This window comes from Euleptes europaea, chromosome 19 (assembly GCF_029931775.1).
Source record: "Euleptes europaea isolate rEulEur1 chromosome 19, rEulEur1.hap1, whole genome shotgun sequence".
Classification (NCBI taxonomy): domain Eukaryota; kingdom Metazoa; phylum Chordata; class Lepidosauria; order Squamata; family Sphaerodactylidae; genus Euleptes; species Euleptes europaea.
In genome coordinates, this window is record NC_079330.1 from 16473136 (window position 1) to 16493369 (window position 20234).

The 20234-nt window shown below is 51.4% G+C and overlaps 1 protein-coding gene across 1 annotated transcript in view; it reads left to right on the top strand.

Annotated features, from left to right (window-relative positions):
- The window catches only part of STX1A (syntaxin 1A), a 65821-nt gene extending 50234 nt beyond the window's left edge, over positions 1-15587 (top strand). The window contains exons 7-10 of the mRNA XM_056865106.1: positions 485-558; positions 1782-1919; positions 14176-14286; positions 15283-15587. Coding sequence (XP_056721084.1) covers positions 485-558; positions 1782-1919; positions 14176-14286; positions 15283-15360 — 401 coding nt within the window. The 3' untranslated portion in view covers positions 15361-15587. The remainder of the gene's footprint in view (positions 1-484; positions 559-1781; positions 1920-14175; positions 14287-15282) is intronic.
- The last annotated feature ends 4647 nt before the right edge of the window (positions 15588-20234 follow it).

The following is a 20234-nucleotide window of genomic DNA, read 5'->3' on the forward strand; positions in this document are numbered from 1 at the left end:
AAGGCTGGATGATTTCAGCTGAAAACATCCCTTAAATAAGGGAGATGGTGAAAGTTTTCCAGTAATCGGGGAGTTGGCCAGGCAGACATAAAGACATAAGAAAAGCCATGCTGGATCAGACCAAGGCCCATCAAATCCAGTAGTGCCCTGGGGAGGGGCTGTGGCTCAGTGGTAGAGCATCTGCTTGGCATGCAGAAGGTCCCAGGTTCAATCCCCAGCATCTCCCGCTAAAGGGACTAGGCAGGAAGGTGATGTGAAAGACCTCTGCCTGAGACCCTGGAGAGCCGCTGCTGGTCTGAGTAGACAATACTGACTTTGATGGACCAAGGGTCTGATTCAGTATATAAGGCAGCTTCATGTGCGCATAGCGGCCACCCAGGTGCCTCTAGGAAGCCCACAAACAAGAAGACTGCAGCAGCAGTCCTTCCTTCTCTAGTTCCCATTGTCCTCCTGTTGACTCTTAGCTTCTCTCTGTCTGTTGCAGCTGGCCGAACCACCACCAGTGAGGAACTGGAAGACATGCTGGAAAGCGGGAACCCGGCCATTTTCTCCTCTGGGGTAGGTCATCTCCTCTGCCCTTGAGACTCGTTGTCATGAGGATGGTGGGCCAGGGGTGGTAGGCTACGCCAGAGGCCGCCTGCTGAGTGTGCGCAGGCATTTTGAGATGCCCCTTTTTTAACTGGGCAAAATGTGGCCATGCCCTAGTCATTCACTGCAGGAAGGCCCCAGGTATGAACCTGTGCAACCTAGGCCTTCCCAGAATCCTTAGATGTCAATTTCTTCCCCATGCTCCCCTCTCTGCCCCTTTGTCTACCTGCCCTCCACCAGAAATTGAGCTTTTTCTTGTTTAGTCACCAACCTGGAGCAGCCCCCATAGGTCCACGCAGCAGAATCCATCCTTAGGGATTTCCAGGAGTGATTGAAAGACTATTTCCTCACTCCCATGGGATTTTTGATCAATACTGAGGGTAATTTGCTTTATTTTGCTATTTAGCGATGTATCTTTTTTTACCTTCCCCAAAAGGAGAAATATTCTTGGTGGAGATTTGTAGCTTGGATTTTGAATTTTCTTTTGATATTTGAATGGATTCTGGTTGAATGTAATGAATACATTTTAATCCCACCATTCCTCCAAGGCCCTGACCTGCAAGGCCCAGGCTAGCCACATCTCTGAAGCTAAGCAGGGTCAGCCCTGGTTAGTAGCTGGAGGGGAGACCACCAAGGAAGTCCTGGAACACAATGGCAAGCCACTTTTGTTCACATGGTGTAGTGGTTAAGAGTGGTGGACTCTAATCTGGAGAACTAGTTTTGATTCCCCCACTCCTCCACATGAGTGGCAGACTCTAATCTGGTGAACCGGGTTGGTTTCCCCACTCCTACACTTGAAGCCTCCTGGGTGACCCTGGGCTAGTCACAGTTCGCTCCGAACGCTCTCAGCCCCACCTACCTCACAAGCTGTCTGCTGTGGGGAGAGGAAGGGAAGGAAATTGTAAGCCGATTTGATTTTCCTTAAAAGGTAGAGAAAGCTGGCATATAAAAATAAACTCTTCTTCTTCATCATCATCTCTTGCCTTGAACACGCCAAGAGGGGTCTCCAGAAGTCAGCTGTGACTTAATGGCACTTTCTACCATCATTCCTGCAAGAATCTCAGAGTAGTATACATCAGTCTCCCGACCTCCGTACACAAGTCAGGACTTCACAGGCTGTCTAATCAGATGTGGCAGTTCTTTCCTGATCCCCCCCCACCACAATCTGTTCAATTTCTGCCGTCCTTTGCCAGATCATCATGGACTCCAACATCACGAAGCAGGCCCTGAACGAGATCGAGACACGGCACAGCGAGATCATTAAACTGGAGACCAGCATCCGAGAGCTCCACGACATGTTCATGGATATGGCCATGCTGGTGGAAAGCCAGGTGAGTCCCTCTGTTGGGAGGGTGGGGGGAAAGGTCAAGCAGGTTGCCCAGCTATGACCTGAAGGGGGATCCTGAGCAAGCTGGGAGACAAAATCTGGTCCGGTCTTCAAGAGATTAGGCCTCTGCCCTACCATGCTGGGATTCCAGAGATGGATCTACTCACAAGCTAAGTAAGCTGTGGTTTAGGGCCTCTCATCACGTCTCAATCACTGTGGGACTCCCCAATGGGGACAACCATTCCCCTACAACTCAGTAAGAGAGCAACTGCTTTGCTTACCGATTCAAGTCAAGTCAAGTTTATTGTATAAGGCCGTAGGCCATTACAATCTAAAACAATATAGCAACAGGTTAAAATATACAAAACCATAATCATTAAAAGAATACAAAAATTAAAATACACCCATTTGGCTCTGTCCAGATTTACCACCTTTCATGGTTTGCTTCGTCCTGATTTTCTTGGCTGCCAGGCCATACAGTGCCATTCTTTGGGAAATATACAGGTCCTTATCTGACAGCAAATAGATTTATCTGTCAACATCAGATAATAATTGTGACCCTGAAAGAATGTTTGCCAGAAACGTGTTCCGGGGCTCAGTGTATAAAGGACAGGCCAGGACATAATGGGGGAGATCTTTCACTGAACCACCACATAAACAAATGTGTTGAGCACTTTGCTTACCGAAGATCGCAGGTTCAGCCCCTAAATCTCAGGTAGCAGGAGCTGAATCATTACTACCAGAAAGGAAGTTTCTCCTAATGTTCAACTGAAAGCTACCCTCCGGTAACCTTAAGCCTGTTCGATCTAGCCTTGCTCTCTGCAGGCGGCACCGGTCTTTGCCCTCTTCCATGAGACTGCCATTTGCATATATGAAGAGCACAATCACACCTCCTCCCTTGAGTATTCTCTTCTCTAGGCTAAATATGCACAGGCTTTCCTCCTGTCCAGATGTAGCATAAAGCCACGGGGGACAGAAGAGGAGGGTCTCTGGTACTCCCTTTGCAAACTCCAGAGATCCCAAGTGATCCCAAGTGTGTAGGAAGCTGTTGTTTCCTTTGGGGAAGGAAAATGCTAACGCTGTATTGTGCAGTAATTCAATGTCTCTGACCACATGCTTTGCACATAGAAAGGGCCTGGAGTTAACCTCCAGTCACAAGACCAGCCCCAAGACCTCAAAGAGCCATATGTTGTTATAATAGACACCACTGGGTCAGGGGCATTTGGACCCAAGTTAGTAGAAGACACATGAAGCTGCCTTATACTGAACCGGACTCTTGGTCCATCAAAGTCAGTCTTGTCTACTCAGACTGGCAGCAGCTCTCCAGGGTCTCAGGCTGAGGTGTTTCACATCACCTACTTGCCTAGTCCCTTTAACTGGGGGTACCTGAGATTGAACCTGGGACCTTCTGCATGCCAAGCAGAAGCTCTGCCACTGAGCTACGGCTCCTTTAAGATAGAATTGCAACCTGGAGACCATGTTACACCTCTGAGACCTGTCACGCATATCGGCGTGGGTGTTTCTAATTTGCTGCTGCCACTAGAGATGCCCTCAGCTTTAAAAGGCGATAAGGCACATTCATAGCTGAGAAAAGGGCTGTCAACAGCCAAGATAGCTCAATGGAACCTCCAGGTTCAGAGGCAGTGTGCCTCTAAATACCAGTTGCTCCAAGGGCAACAGAAAGGGACGCTCGTTGCCACCATGTTCTCCCCATAGATTCCTGGTGGCATCTTGGCTGTCTCCTGTCGGAAGCAGGATTAGGTGGGATGTCAACCCAATCCAGCAGGGCTCTTCTTGCCTTCTTGTCTTTTAAATGCTGGATTGTTGGGAGGGAGGTCTTTGTAGACCAGAACAGCATATCATGGGCCATGTGGGATACTGAGGGATACACTGAGTGTTGTCTTTAGTAAACCAAGTATAACTTTATTCAGAACAAAGGAATCCAAGGCCTGCCGGAGTCCTTCACAACAGCTTGCCTAGCCGGCTTATCCAGATCCATAAACAGGAGCTGGGCTGGAACTCCTCCAGACTCTGGTATCCTGATATGTAGGGTTGCCAACCTCCAGGTACTAGCTGGCGATCTCCTGCTGTTACAGCTGATCTCCAGCCAGTAGAGATCAGTTCCCCTGGAGAAAATGGCCGCTTTGGCCACTGGACTCTATGGCATTGAACCCCACCCTCCTCAGGCTCCGCCCCAGAAACCTTCCGCCAGTTGCAAAGAGGGACCTGGCAACCCTACTGATATGAAACATGAAACAAACTTCTGAATATTACAGGTGGCCACCGCCAGAAGCATCTCTTCTTCCTCGGCGGCGTTTAGCCAGGCCAAATATGGGAGGCGATGTGGCGAATCCCTCTGCCCCATGCAAATGGCAGCCAAAGAAAAGGAACAGGATCTCTGAGCATCCCAATGCCAGACCTTCTTTTATGAAGGGGAGAAGGGAAGGGGAGAAAAGAGGCAGTCCTTTGGAGAGGGCTTGCCCAGTGGCATCTTGGCTGTCCCGTTGGAAGCAGAATGAGGTGGAACATCTGCCCAATCCAGCAGGGCTCTTCTCGCCTTCTTGTGTTTTAAATGCTGGATTGTTGGGAGGGTCTCTGGGCTGACCTCTCTGGGGACCCCTCCTGAACCCTGTTTCTACCCCCCACTCATGCTGCCGTGTGCACCTGGATAAGGGCGTTCAGGCATTGGCAGGTAATGCCCAGTTCTTGGTGTGTTGGGGGCAACTGCATGTTTGTGGTGCATGGCTGCTGTTTTCCCGCATGCTCCTATGGTGGTGGTAGTGGGAAGGGAGGCCTGGGTCAAATCCAGACATGGCTCATTTCCTCTCGGCTTTTGCCAGCCAAACAGCCAGATTGGGATGGATTTGAGGGCTCATTCCGATTGCTGGCGACTGTCTTGCAAAAGGAAAGGTTCTTGGGATGAACCGCTTCTAGGCTCCATGCAGACATTAGCTTGAAGCAGGCATGAGAATGTTCACAACATCAACGTTTGGCTTTTCCTCTGTCCTGCTGCGGTCTCTGTTCCGCTAAGGTTTTGCGAGGGTTTTTTTTAGTGTTAAAAAAGACCCGGACGACCTGTTTTAGCCAGAACGTGGCTCTCCTAAGCAGCCCTTTGCTCCATTGCCTGGGGTGAGGAAGAATTAATTGCCTGCTGGTCATCCTAGTTAGCAGTCATTTGTCAGAGCAGATGTGCATGAGCTGGTTAAAAAAAATAACAACAATCATGTGGACCGGTAACTTTTTTATGGACTCATTTGCAAGGCAATCAGAAGTGGGATATGGGAAAAAGATCATAAATATGGCAGGAGGTGGATGAGTCTTGTATTATGAGTGTAGTATTATTATTGGTCTCTGGAAAGCTGCTTACCTGACACAGAATCTCAAGGCTAGAGACAGATGGATAAAGCCTTTTACCTGGGAATCTGTCTGTGAATTTGATAATTTGAGGGTTCTTTTAGCAGGGGTGGATTTTAATACTACATTGGCAGTTACCGAGTTCCCCCCACCCCAGTCAATTAAGATTAACAAATACTAATTTTCTTATTGGTTATCTAGATACCTAGATAAGATAGATAGATAGATAAGATAGTTGGTAGATAGATAAGATATAGACAGATAGACGGACAGACAGATCTTTTTTCTTAATTTTGATCTTTGTGTGACACTGTTCAGGGCCGAATTGGCTATATGAACAGTATCATTAAAGTAAGTAAGAATCTTAAGGTTGGGTTTGAAATGGGGGGGCTTACAGTATCCTCATTTTTGTCACACCGAGAGCTTAACTACAGAGGGCATTTGAGGGGCAGAAGATCTAGAGTCATTTCTCCAACTGTACGAAAGATGAACACCGATCCCTATGCAGCCACCAACCTAATAAAAGATCTCCTTTTGCTGCTGTGTTTAACCAACAACCGTTGACGCACGCAGTGCACGAGAGAAATCCTTACATATGCCCGCCTGTCCTAAAACCCACCACTTGTCACGCTGGCCCGAAGGGTTAACGTTTTATGAGACAAACGAGGATAGGAGTAGGTTTCAAACTGATCAACTCTCCTGACTCCCCCGCTGGATCACTCATTTTCCCATGTTGTAAAGCAACACTAAACAAGGAACATGAAGAAGTCAAAGGCACTCCCTCACCAATGGATAATTAACTACCATATGACCAGCCCAACCCAGATTAAGGGATGCTGGTGGCAGAGAAGAGACACCTTTCCTTTCAGGAGGCAATTCTTTTCAGAAACTCTGATAGCAAAATGTTTGAAAGCCTAATTAATACAGAGTGCCTTTAATTTAACATTAATGGTGCAATCCCATGTATGTTTAACCCAGAAGTAACGCCTTGTATATTCAGTAGGAGTCATTCTCAAGCAAGTGGGTTTAGGATTGCAGCTTGAAAGCGGTTTGGTTTTCTTTGTCGGGTTGCCAACCTCCAGGTACTAGCTGGAGATCTCCTGCTATTGCAACTGATCTCCAGCCGATAGAGATCAGTTCCCCTGGAGAAAACGGCCGCTTTGGCCATTGGACTCTATGGCATTGAAGTCCCTCCCCAAACCCCGCCCTCCTCAGGCTCTGCCCCCAAAACCTCCCGCTGGTGGCAAAGAGGGACCTGGCAACCCTATTTCTTTGGGCATGGAAGTTTATGGAAGGGGAGCTCTAGCATCTCTCCCTTAAGTACAAATTATATACAACTGAATGACTGACTATATTACCTTCCATAACCCCTTTTCTTCAGCTCCTCAGAGTCTGGGAAAAGGCTGAAGAATAAGGTTGCCAAATTCCAGGCGGGGCCTGGAGATCTCCCAAATGGCCACTGATTTCCAAATAAGGTTGCCAACCTCCAGGTGGGACCTAAGATTTCCCAGAATTACAACTCATCCCCACAATACAGAGATCAGCTCCCCTGGAGAAAATGGATGCTTTAGACGGTGGACTCTATGCTTTTATATGGTGTTGAGGTCTCTCCCTTTCACAAACCCCCCTCCCCAGGCTCCATCCCCCCCAAATCTCCAGGAATTACCCATCCCTCAACTGGCAACCTTACCACACACACTAAGAGAGAGAAGCTTCTCTCGTTCTTTCTGCAGCCACAAGATTTCACTGAGACAAATACCTGCTCGGTGAATGGTCCCTTCCAGGTTCTCCCCTCTTGCTGACAGAAAATGGCCGGCACCTTCTGGGGTTGAAGAGCTAACTTTCATGAGGAAAATGGGGCACCTGTTTAAAATAAAACTAACGTCCTGGATTCATTCTATTGTATAGGCCGGTGTGGGGAGGTTTTAAAGAAACAGCACACTAGGAGAGCATTGCCGTGCTCCTCCTTGATAAAAGCAATCCTTGCAGTTAAATTTGCAAAAGACACTCTCGAATACAGACCCTCGTGTGGTTGAGGCCTGTTGTGGCCCTGGAAAAGGCCGGGGACATCATCAAGTAATGTCTTCTCAGGACTGGGAGGGGGAAAGCCCCAGGTCAAAGTAGCGTGGGTCACAAAAGGATTTTTTCCCCCTAGCCTGTGGTTTCAATCAAGAACCAGTAGCAGTGGACGCTTTTGGCTGCCCTTAGGGGCTCTCAGCACACCCACCCACCCATGCCTTCTCTCACCCATTCTTGATCCATTACGCCTGCTCGCATGCCAGTTTCAATGCTGGTACGTTTTGTGAGCACCGTGCATGGACTTCAGTACAAGCAGCACCACCACCCCGACATACCCCTGGGTCTTCGCAAAAAAACTTTTGCTTCCTTGGAAATCCTTCGGGTCCTAAGGAGAACCTTGACATTCGGCTTGGAAGTTTGCTCCAGGCAAAAGTCGGCAAGGGTTCAGCGCGTTGGCGCCTGAGCATTAAGTGTAGAGCCCTGTGGAGTTAGAGGAGGCTGGAAGGACATGCCTGGCCGTGCGCTTAGTAGCTCATGCGCATGAATGCACACCTAGTGGAGGAGCTTTAGATTGCCGTGCAAAGGCAGGAAAAGCGGCGAGGAATCCCTCATCAGAGGGCTTTTCTGCATGGGGATTTCTCGTTGGTTCGGGCCCCAGAACTGCTTTAATTTACCCCGATTTCGGGTGAAAACGCACGGTCGCTTTAGCCTCCTTTATTCCCTGTTTCAGCCAGGATCGAACGCCTGCGTTTCGCCGAACGTGTGTTCGATCCTGGCTGAAACAGGGAATAAAGGAGGCTAAAGCGACCATGCCTTTTACGCCCTTCCATACGCGTTTTTGTGCCGTTCGTTTTCACTTTGGTTCCTCCCACCCGGTTCTCTTGAGACCGCTTTTATCCTGATCTTTTTCTGGAAGCTGATTTTGAGTCGCCTGTTGTCCTCACATGCCATGTTTCTGTCAGTTTTCTTTGTCCCACCCACTCCCAGCTCACTCTTCCATGATTTGATTGTGGTGGTCAAACCATTCTCTCTCCTCCCTCCCATCCTGAAGACGAGCGGTTTCACTTTTCTTCATTTTTTTAAGCAGCTCTAAAATATCGATCTGCCTCTAGAGCAGGGGTTCTCAACAAGGGTGGGATTCCCTCCCGGGGGGGGGATTTTAGGATTCCGGGGGGGGGGGGATTTGGACCACTATTCAGCAAAGTGTGATGTCCTGTAGATTACGTACAATCTGTAAAATTGTAGGTTTTTTTGTTTTGAGTTAGACTATCTTGGGAAGGGGGGAATTATATTCTGAACAATGGCGACAGGGGGGAATGGATAGGGTTGCCAACCTCCAGGTAATAGCAGAAGATCTCCTGCTATTACAACTGATCTCCAGCCGATAGAGATCAGTTCGCATGGAGAAAATGGCCGCTTTGGCAATTGGACTCTATGGCATTGAAGTCCCTCCCCTCCCAAACCCCACCCTCCTTAGGCTCCACCCCCCAAAATCTCCCACTGATGGCAAAGAGGGACCTGGCACCCCTAGGAATGGAGCAAAAAAGGTTGAGAACCACTGCTCTAGAACATTATAACAATAGACTTAGCGGGTTCTCTGAATTCCCAGCTCTCTTGCTCTCTCTTTTTTAAAATAAGACTCTAGCCTCTTCCCTCACAAAGGAAAAAAGCAGATCTCCATGACAGAGGGGGCTAGAGACTTACTTAAAAACAAACAAACTGGGGCTATAGAGAAACTGCTAAGCCTAGTGTGACAATGTCCTAGCGATACATCTACATTTTAGTGCCGTTTTTTAAACAAAGGGGTGTGTGGGCTGTGGCACCATTAATGACAACAGCACCCTCCCTTGAAAATCCTCATTCCTGAAGGATGTACAGAAGAAAATAAACGGACTCCCCAGCTGTGAAAATTAGGGTTGCCAACCTCCAGCTAGCGGCTGGAGATCTCCCACTATTACAGGGGTGGGGAACCTTTTTTCTGCCAAGGGCCATTTGGATATTTATAACATCACTCACGGGCCATACAAAATTATCAACTAAAAAATTAGCCGACCAAGCCCCAAGCAGGCAGCTGCCCCCCCAGATCAAACATTTAGCCAAGAGGCCCAACCAGAGACGGCTCTGAGTGTCTGCCACGTAGAGCAACTCACTTTTGAGCTCTGCCGTCCCCAGCTGAGCCCAAGAGATTCAGGCAGGGCAGCAAACACAAGATGGAGTGAGCGACAAGCCGCTCGGGGCTTGTAGGCAAAGGAGCCCGGTCTAGTAACACCCCGATCCGGCACTTTCCTGCCCTACGCATCTTTTGCATGCCTTAGAGGGGAAAGAACCAGAAGGGAGAGGGGGTACCGACCAAGCCCAAGCAGGCAGCTGGCCAGATGACCCCCCCCCCGCTGGCAAGCAGGCAGGCATCCAACCGGTGGTGGACTCACCCACCTGGTGGCACAGGATGGCCTGTTGCACCAGCCTGCTCCGCATGGTTGGGGCTGGATTCTACAGCCGGCTCCTGCTACCTCCGCCTGCAGGGATGAAATGAGAACACACTGGCTAAGAACTCGCTCCCGCGCATTCTGGCCCTGCCCCCTTTAACCCCTCCATTGTTGCCACTTCCGCCGCCAGCTTTCTTGTAGTACAGAGGAAATAGGTTTCTCCATGGCCCAGGTGGGAAAGGGTTAATGCAGTTTCTTGGGCAGTCTTAGCAGCTCCATAGCTAATGACTCTTCTGCAACGGGGGAAAGAAGGTTCCTTTTCTCGGCAAAACAAACTCACATCCGCCTTGAATAGAGGCTATTTCTGTCCGTGGGAGGGGGCAGATCGACAATCTTAGATCCTTCTGAGCTAGAGATTTGCCAGGACCCACGAAGGGCCAGACCAAATGATCTCCAGGGCCTTATACGGCCCCCGGGCCTGATGTTCCCCACCCCTGCGCTATTACAACTGACCTCTAGCCGATAGAGATCAGTTCACCTGGAGAAAATGGCCGCTTTGGCAATTGGACTCTGGCATTGAGGCCCTTCCCCTCTCCTAGTGAAAACCCAGAGGGGGGGGGCAGACGTGCAGAAGAGCCCTGCCCAAACTGATCCCAATGCTTGTGGATCGGCTCCCGAGAAAATCAGGAGTAAGTCAAGCATGTGGAAGAGGTCAGAGAGAATGGTCCTCTTGCCTGTGCCAAAGCGTGAAAGAGGGGGAGAAACAGAGTGGGGCGGAATGAGCAGGTAGCCTTTCGGGTGGTGCTTCGTAAGAGTAGCGCTCTTCTAACCAGAGGAAAAACACAGGAGGATGTTTAAAATGCAGCGTGCCAATGCCTTCAGCCGACACTGAGTGTGTGTATTGAGTAAAAGTCCCTCGAAATTTGTGTCATGGTAGCCCAAATTTCTGTCACAAGGATTGCTGCCTTCTGCAGGCCCATGCACATTGTGCAGATTTACATTCTGTGCTGCTACTTCATTTATCCTGGCTTTGCGAGCACGGAGAGGGATTGGGTGTTTTGCGGGATGCCGATGCCCTTCCCAGCTACCAGTCTGGCCTCTGAGATTGCACCCGGTGTCAGCTGCACGCCTCCAAGTAAACCTTCCAAAGCATGGGGGCCACAAACGTGTTTTCTTCCTTCAAAAAGAAAAAAGGAAACGTTTTGTTGAAGGACACCAAAGCTCTGGGTCCTGAACAGCATCCTGCATCTTTTCTGCGTGCTTCCTTGCATCGGCAGCATGTGCGCAGTTCTGCCCTAAAGTGAGCAACGAATGCAGAAGTCCCCGATTATGGAAGAGCTCAGGAGAGGGACGCTGCATACCTGTGGAGAGAGAGCAAGGAAGCTGATGCGGCTCCTGAAGAAGTTTGGTGGCCACTTGGATGCTTCCCTGCCCAGGGGATAAGGCAGGACCCGCTCCGTCCTTCCTTTCCCCACTCTTGCTTGCTTTGGTCTCCGTCTTGGGGTGCTTTCTACCAGCAGGCTGGAGGGGGAGCATCCTGCCCATTCTGGACCTGGACTGGCAAGAGAGATTCAGGGAGTTGACCTGCCTGTCAGAACCACCAGGGGTCATGGCTCGGCTGCGTCCTTCCCTTGTCCTTCTCGTTGATGGGAGGTTGTGATATCAGAAGAGCAGCCGTGGCTGGGCCCAAACAGCCAGCGAGAAGTGGTAAGTAAGGATCATCCAGGAAAACAGCGGTTTTCTGCAGTGCAAACTCCTTCTGAGGGTTCTGCGCAGATGGTTCCAGGCCGGGTTTGCCGCTGCGGCTGCAGAGACCAGGACCCCACCTAGACAAGCTGCTTCCAGCCCCGTGTTCTGAGCAGGACAGCTAGAAGAAAAGGAGATGGCCAGGCAGGAGACGCATTTGGCACCAAGGTTGTCTTGCAGGGTGACTGGCCAGCGGTCTTGAAGGGGATTGAGGAGCGAGCTCTGCCCCGCCATCTCTGGGATGCAAGCGGAGCCAGGAAAGGCTTTCTGCACATGCTCGGTCTTTCCAAAATTTGCATAATCCAAGTTGTTAACCGCTGGCTGATGGTAGGGATGCCAGCCTCCAGGTGGGATCTAGGGAACCCCTGGAATTACAGCTTATCTCCAGACTACAGAGATCAGTACTCCTGGAGAAAATGGATGCTTTAGAGGGTGGACGCTATGGCATTGTCCCCCACTGAGGTCCCTGTCCTCCCCAGGCTCCATCCCCAAATCTCCAGGAGTTTCCCAACCTAGATCTGGCCACCCTACGCCCCCCCATTCCCCTCCAGTGGCCGGGGGGGGGGGGCGGGACCTGGCAACCCTGGCTGATGGGCATCCTATTCTTCATCATTACCCCTTTGTCTGTCCTGATTGCTGATAGCTATGAGAGACGAGTGCAGGTATGTTTAACTGGTCTGGTAGGTTTTGCTCTTTATGCGGCAAACAAACCACATTGTCCTTTTGAACCAGAGGAGCCTGGGAAAGCGGCACGGCATCCTCCTAGTCCCTGTTGGGAGACGGCTGTAATATTACTCCAGAAAGCAGGACGTGTGCGTGTTGTTGGCGGTGGGCAACCAGTGTCCCACATCGCTACGCTGGGGTACCGTGGGCGAAGGATGCTACCGTGGAAGCCCCTTATGGTGATTGTGTGAATCCGGGTCGGGACGGGAGTTGGGCCCTTCTCCTTGCATGCACTTGTGGTCCTTTGTTACTGCCCTCCTGGTGTAGTATTCCCCCCCCCCTTTTTGCTGGGTGGCGTCTGTGCCTCTGTCATGTCCGGTGGCTTTTCCTGGAGTGGTTGGGTCTCGTATTCTTTGTCCGTTTTTTGTGCGAGTTTCTTGTCGCAGTGGCCTTGGCCCCCTTTCTACCAGAATAGTCTCTCTCTAGCCAACACAAAGGATATAGGGTTGCCAACCTCCAGGTACTAGAAATGAATGGAGAGAAACACCAATGCTGCAAAGTGTGTATCACAACCCTTGGGTTGTAACCTCCAGGTACTAGCTGGAGAACTCCTGCCATTACAACTGATCTCCAGCCAATAGAGATCAGTTCCCCTGGAGAAAATGGCCGCTTTGGCAATTGGACTCTATGGCATTGAAGTCCCTCCCCTCCCCAAACCCCGCCCCAAAAACCTACCACCAGTGGCAAAGAGGGACCTGGCAACCCTAAAAGGATATTAGGCACCGCCCCATAACACACCTAGCCGGTGAGGTGTAGTGGTTAAAGGGTCAGACTAGGATCTGGGAGACCCAGGTTCAAATCACTCCACCCCGGAAGTTCGCTGGGTGACCGTGGGCAATCACTCTCTCTCCATGGAACCTGCTTAACACGCTTGCTGTTACTGGGATAAAATGGAGGAGGAATGCTGTTAAGTGGCTCTGAGTCCCCACTGGAGAGAAAAGCTGGGGATATATATCTACGTAAATAAACCTGCTCCACAGAGGTCTCCCTCCGTCTCATTCCCTGTCTGAGAGGCGGGAGCTCACCCTGTAAGGCAGCCCAGCCCAGGGATGAAACACTGTTCTTAGGAGTCCCTGGTTGAAATCCCACATCAGCCATGAATTCTGGCAAGTTTTCCTCCCTGTTTTAACTCTCCCCGTGTATCAAATGGGATCCCGCCGCCGATCAAGTTGCAGCCGACTTATGGCGACGCTGTAGGGTTTTCTGGGCAAGGGACGTTCAGAGGTGTTTTTGCCACCACCTGCCTCTGCATAGCGACCTTGGTATTCCTTGGTGGTCTCCCATCCAAAAACTAACCAGGGCTGGCCCTGCTTAGCTTCTGAGATCTGATGAGATCGGGCTAGCCTCATCAAGTGGGAACTGCTAACCATAAGTGGGCCAAGGAGCAGAAGACTTGTGGGCAGGCTTTCAAGGCGCAACTGGGGAGGGGAGGGGGAGAAATAAACTGCCCCTCTAAGCCCTCTGGCACAGAGTGGTAAGCTGCAATACTGCAGTCAAAAGCTCTGCTCACGACCTGAGTTTGATCCCGAGGGAAGTCGGTTTCAGGTAGCCGGCTCAAGGTTGACTCAGCCTTCCATCCTTCCGAGGTCGGTAAAATGAGTCCCCAGCTTGCTGGGGGTAAAGGGAAGATGACTGGGGAAGGCAACAGCAAACCACCCCACCGCCTAGTAAACGTCGGGATGTGACGTCACCCCATGGGTCAGGAATGACCCGGTGCTTGCACAGGGGACTACCTTTACCTAAGCCCTGGGATTTCCCCTCAGGCCAGACAGTTTATGGGCAACAGAAGGGATTTAAAAAACAAACTGATGCAGTTTTCGTCTCCCTTTCCTTTCTGGTGACAGGGCTCCCATTGGAACGGAGCGCAGGATGTACTTGGGCTCACCGATGCCCGAGGAGTCTTCCGCAAGCACACAGGTAACACGGGGACGCTCGGAAGGGCTTGCCGGCCCCTTAAAAGGAAAACCGGTCTGTGCCTCCTCCGTTGTGCAGGGTGAGATGATCGACCGCATCGAGTACAACGTGGAGCACTCGGTGGACTACGTGGAGCGGGCCGTGTCAGATACCAAAAAAGCGGTCAAGTACCAGAGCAAAGCCAGGCGGGTGAGTCGCGACCTGTTTATGTTGCCTGTGTGCTCCAGGGTTATGATTGGTCGGTCCAGATCCCTGACACCAGATTAGGGAGACTGTGGCGCGTGGTTAGAAAATGCACTTTGCAGTTGCTGAGAGGGCAAAGTTTAGTATTACTTCAAATGTGCTCCTGCCCAGAACCGATATATGGTCCCAAATAAGGTCCCAACCTCCAGCTGGGGCCTAGAGATCTCCTGGTATGACAACTGATCTCCAGACGATGATCAGTTCCCCTGGAGAAAATGGCAGCTTTGGCAGGTGGACTGTAGGACATTATACCCTGCCGAGATCCCTTTCCTCCACAGGCCCCCCACCCCAAATCTCCAGTAGTTCCCAACCCAGGGTTGGCAGCCCTATTCCAAATCCACCCCCTGCCCTACTCAGAAGCCCTACTGACAAGTTAAGCGCCTACCCTGGCCAGAAGTGTTCCTGCTTGGCTTAGATTGAATCACAGAGTTGGAAAGGACCACCAGGGTAATCTAAGTCCAACCACCTGCACAACGCAGGAAATTCTATGCCGAGACACCCCCCCCCCCAAAAAAAACCCTCCAGGATCTCTGGTCAATCTGGCCTGGAGTAAAATTGCTCTCTGACCCCAAAGTGGTGATCAGCACTACCCACGGCATGCAAAAAGGGGCCACGAGAGCCAACCACTGATGCAAGTTTCTGCCCTCTCTTCTCCCATGGACTTCCTACTTCCTTACCTAAAGATAATTCCAGATTCTGCCCCTTCCCCGTTGTGAACTGGTTGGAGGGACTCGTTCTTGAGGAGCATCCCACCCATTTCTCAGTACAGGAGGAGGGTCTTTGGTTTCCACCACTTCGGGCCCAGCCTGCACTTACACAATGAAAGGACCACTCAAGCTGCCCATGATAGTGACCTCCCCCAGCTTTTGTTGTAGTATTCTTGAGGTGCCCCCTGCTGACAACGGAATGGCCATTTTTTTGTGTATTCCCCCCTCCGAGCAGAAGAAGATCATGATCATCGTCTGCTGCGTCGTGCTGGGGATCGTCATCGCCTCCACCTTCGGCGGGATTTTCGGCTAGGAGGCCGCCACCTGGACTCTCTCGTCTTTGGGAAAGCGGAGGTGAAGAGACGCAGCCGAGCCGCCAGCCTGCGGGGGATGACCCTTCCTGTCCTGCCTGACCCACACAGCCGCCGCGGGAGAGCCTGGCCAACCAGCACTTCCGTTTCTAATGCATGATCGTCTGTGTTAACGCTGCGTGTCCGGTACAGTGTGCGTGGGGAGGGATGGTGCTGTGGCATGCTGGGAAATGGCTGGGGGGGGGGTCCCGGGTGCTCACCATCGCCGGCCTTCTCCGGCGTCATCGCAGAGGTCCTTCGCTCCTGCCTTTTCTGTCTTGGATTCAAGATCCCCCTTCCCTTGGCGCTGGAGCAAGAGGACCCCTCCCTGTCATCCCTCTTTTCCAGCAAGTGGATCTTGCCGTCATGGCAGCCCTGAGGAATGAGCTGCCGCCAACCCCAGGCCTGAAGGTCAATCTAGCCATTTCCTGGCCTTTGGTCATGGGGGGGGGGGCGGCAAGGAGGGAGGCTCTCTCGCTTTGCCCAAGCTGGGCTGTGATTCTCTCTTCAAGCTTCAGTTGCCATGGTCACCTTTTTTCGACTTTCTCTCCTAAGCACGGCCTGATGGCTGTATGGTTTTCCCTTTCCGTAGTTGCAGGTGGGAGCTGTGGCTGCCGAAGGGAGAGTTGGGTCGCCTTTCTAGTGCACACCCATATTGTTTTTTTTTCACTATGGCTTACGCCTAACGCTCTCTTCTGTTCATTTATCTGGATCTTTATATAGCCGAGTTTTCTCCCCGGTGGGGACCCAAATTGGCTAACACCATTTTTTTTTTTGCCCTTCTCTCGTTTACCCTCACAACCATCTTTTTTCGTCTTCTGGGCATGCAGCAGGGGTCACTGGGGGTGTGGAAGGAGAGGTGGTTGTGAATTTCCTGCATTGCCCAGGGGGTTGGACTAGATGACCCTGGTGGTCCCTTCTAATTCTGTTATTCTTACCACCGTCCTGTGATGGGTTACACTGAGAGTGTGACAGGTCCCAGCAAACTTCCACGGCAGCATGGAGATTTGAACCTGGGTCTTGCAAATCGTGCTCTGATCCTCTTAAGCCCCACACCAAGCTTAATTCTGTTGTTTTCCCCCCATCTGCTCCTATTTTTCCCTTTAAAGGGGAGAGGCAGCAGGACCCCATGCATGAGAGAGGTCTTTTGCTCGATGTGGGAGGATTTATTAGGTCCACTTCCGTGCCTCCCAGTGTAAAACATGAACGGGGCAGATGTTTACATGTGTCTCGTACCTGTGTGCCGATGCTTACGGTCCCCTCCCTCGTAGACCCATCTGCAGACCCAAGGTTTCCTGCCACATAATGTGCAAAACTGCTCCGGGTCTCTGCTGTGCCGTGTTACACATCATGCCCCGTTTCTGTCCCAGATATTGCGACTGGATTATGCAATGCATGTTTGCAACTTGAGCTATGCATGGCAGGCGAAGCCCCCCCTCCCCCCTGGTGCTCTCCCAGGATCAGGCTAGCAACAACTGCATTTCGAGAGCATCTGCCTTTGGCCCCAAGCGCTGCAGGGCATGCACATGCTCCTCAGCCAGACCAGTAGCTTCGCTGCCACTTTTCCTTTTCAGCACCGCTCAATATGGCCCAGTTAAATAGCCCTGAACCCCCTTGGCTGTGCCTGCTGGGGACAGAAGCCTGCAAAGGCAGCTTTGGAAAGCACGACACCCCCCCACACCTTAGAAGGGAAGTGCATAAGTGTGCCAAGATTCTTCTCCCACCCACCCACCCACCCCCCGAAAAAGGCAGGCTCTCTCTGACCACTGCCTCTCTGCCCTTGCCCACTTCTTTCTGGGTGCACGACAGGAGGGAGGCCTTTATGCGTCTCCCCCCCCCTTCCCCAAACAGGGTACAGAGAGAATGCCTCAGGCTCTGCCCTATAGTTAAATATGCAACGCAGCAAGTGCCAAATCACCCACTCTCTGCCGCAGCCTGCAGGCCTCGTCTTTTAATGGCGCGGCGGCCCCTTCCCGGCGTGGCCCGGTCGGCGCTGTGCCGTCTTCCAGCAGTTTCACATCACCAGCAATCTTTCAGAAAACCAACGCACCCATTGTGTGGTAGGTGACTGACAGATCGGTGCCAGGAAACGGGGAGACCAGCACCCCCTTGCAAAATCCGCTGAACAGGGATACCACCCTCTTGTGTCTCCACCCAGTAGCAGCAGGGTGAGGTCACTGCCAGTGAGGCACTGATCTCAAAGGTACAGGAACGGAAGCCTTGCCCTGCTTGTCAAGGGAGTGCCTGTGGGAAATGTGTGTGTGTGTGTGTGTGGGGGGGGGGTTGGCCGAGCCAGAAGCGGCCTTCCGTCTCCAGCACGACTTGCCCCGAGACGTTGAGACAGCATCCTGCGTGGAAAGAGTGTGGGGGAAAGGGTCTCGTTCCGGGGCACTTTCCGCACCTGGAGGAGGGTGGCTGACTCCCCTAAGAGTCCATCTCCAAAAGGCGTTTGGCTGTGATGCTAAATCCCAGCTACTTGTGATAGCTGAATGTATCACAGGGTTAAACCCAAACCAGCGTTTTGAGCTACGGTTTGCAGAAGGCTTGCTAACCATCCCCTGGGTGGGCGGAGTTCGTTAACCCTCCAGAGTGGTGCAGTGCCCTCTCTCAGATGGAGACAATGTGGTCCTTGTGAGGAAGCAAGAGATAACAAGCCAACAAACCGGGTTGGTGGTGGTGGCAGCTGACGTACAAACCAGGACTTGTTTTCATATGATAACCATCTTCAAGTACTTGAAGGGCTGTCATATAGAGGATGGTGTCAAGTTGTTCCCTGTTGCTCCAGAAGGTCGGACCAGAACCAACGTGTTGAAATTAAATCAAAAGAGTTTCCGTCTATACATTAGGAAGAATTTTCTAACAGAGTGGTTCCTCTGTGGAACAGGCTTCCTCAGGAGATGGCAGGCTCTCCTTCTTTGGAGGTTTTTAAGCAGAGGCTAGATGGCCATCTGTCAGCAATGCTGATTCTATGACCTTAGGCAGCTCTTGAGAGGGAGGGCATCTTGGCCGTCTTCTGGGCATGGAGTAGGGGGTCACTGGGTCTGTGGGGGGGGGATAGGTAGTTGTGAATTTCCTGCATTGTGCAGGGGGTTGGACTAGATGACCCTGGTGGTCCCTTCCAACTCTTATGATTCATCTGGTGGACTGTGCATAATTTTGATGTTTAATTGCTGCTGCAGAGCCATTTCCACTTTAGCTTCCACTTCTAAGGTGGTTTATGGTACAGGCAAAGAGGAGACCCGCGAATCTCATTCCTGGTCATTAGGGGAGAGCCTCCCTGCCCACTCCTGCACTGGCTGTAGGGGCAAGAACTGAGAATTAGAAACAGCCTGTACCTTGATGGTACATCTGACTCACCCTAGCCTTTCTTCCTGTCCCCACCACCCCACCTGAGAGAGAGGTTGCTGCTCCTGGCTCCTCCCTCCCCCGTTCAGCGACTTTCACAACCTTTGCCACTGTTCTCTCATTGCCACCCCGGGGCCTGCGTCCTTCTTCAGCCGATTACTCTCGCCTTTGTTGCATGTAGAAACCGAGCCTTCGGTGGCGTGTTTTGTGCTTTGGGAAGCTCTTTCACCCTCTGGCCCTTAAGCTGCCCGATTGTTCAAGAGGTGACTACGGCGCCGTCCCTTCTGCTGCCAGTATTTGGCATTCGTACAGGAGGGGGTGCTCGTGAACATTTTTTGGCATGTCTTTTGCGGAGGCCTTCCCCTGGAGTCATCCCGGTTCTGTGAGCCAAGTGCCCCTGTCTGCCCACGTAGGACCGCAAACTCACCCCCCATCTGTCCAGGTGCAATTGAAACTGTCCGTCTGTTGCCTTCTCTCCCCATTCAGTCCTCCTTTTCTTCTTGTTTACTCAAACCTCACCCCTCCCCAAAAAAAAACACGTCAGGTGGAAAAACCAAGCTTCCTTTCTGGATGGAGTTTTATGTAGAATAAAAAGTATTTATATCTGTGAAGCAGCCTTTGCCTCTTCCTCGCACTATACCGGAGGGGGCAACAGGTAGGAACTCAGCAAGGCCAGGTGTACGCTTAAAGCAAAAAATTGCGTATGGAAAGTTCTGCAGTCTTCACCCCATGGACGGATTTTGGAGGGGGCAGGACCACCAAGTATCTTGAAACCCTACCTGCCTGCCGAGAATCTTACCCCACTCACAACTGTTGCTTCTCACATACTTTTAAGCACACCCATCGTAAGACATGGGGACTAGAAACATGTGGGGATCTTTTAAAAAATACAGTTGCAGAATTCCTGACAATGAACATTCTGCGAGTTTCCTCCTGCCCCAGAAAAAAAAAATCACAGCATGGCCTGAGGCAGAGGAGAAGAACAAGGGTCTTTGCTAATGAAGCTCTCAAGATTAAAAATCTCTCCTGTGGGTGTCATAAAGAGTGGGGGCTAAGATAAGCGAGGCAAACCACAGGCGTGCAGGATTCTACCGTCACCACCCCATAGGTTGCGCAGGAATTCCTCAACGTATAAGGAAAGACAGCCAGTTTTAGTGATTTGCAAGACGACAGCCATTGAGTCAACCGTTTTAATCTTTTCCATCCTTCTTTTTGGGACTTCTTTACCATCAGGTTCTCCAATGTCTTTTTAAATGGCTCCCCACCCCTGCAGCACACTGAGAAAACCAGCAGGACTGCAACCTTTGCTGCCATGGCTCGACAGCTGAGCTAACTTGAGGGGGGAACCAAGCTGGAACTCCCCCGGCCCTGCTAGAGAAGGGCTTAGGAAAGCAGGCCTGCAGCAGGCCAAGATGAAAGCGAGGCAAAGTCAGTGGGGACCAGCCTGTCTCTCTAAATGGCCCTCGCTCGCTGGGGTCCAAGAAGACTAGGA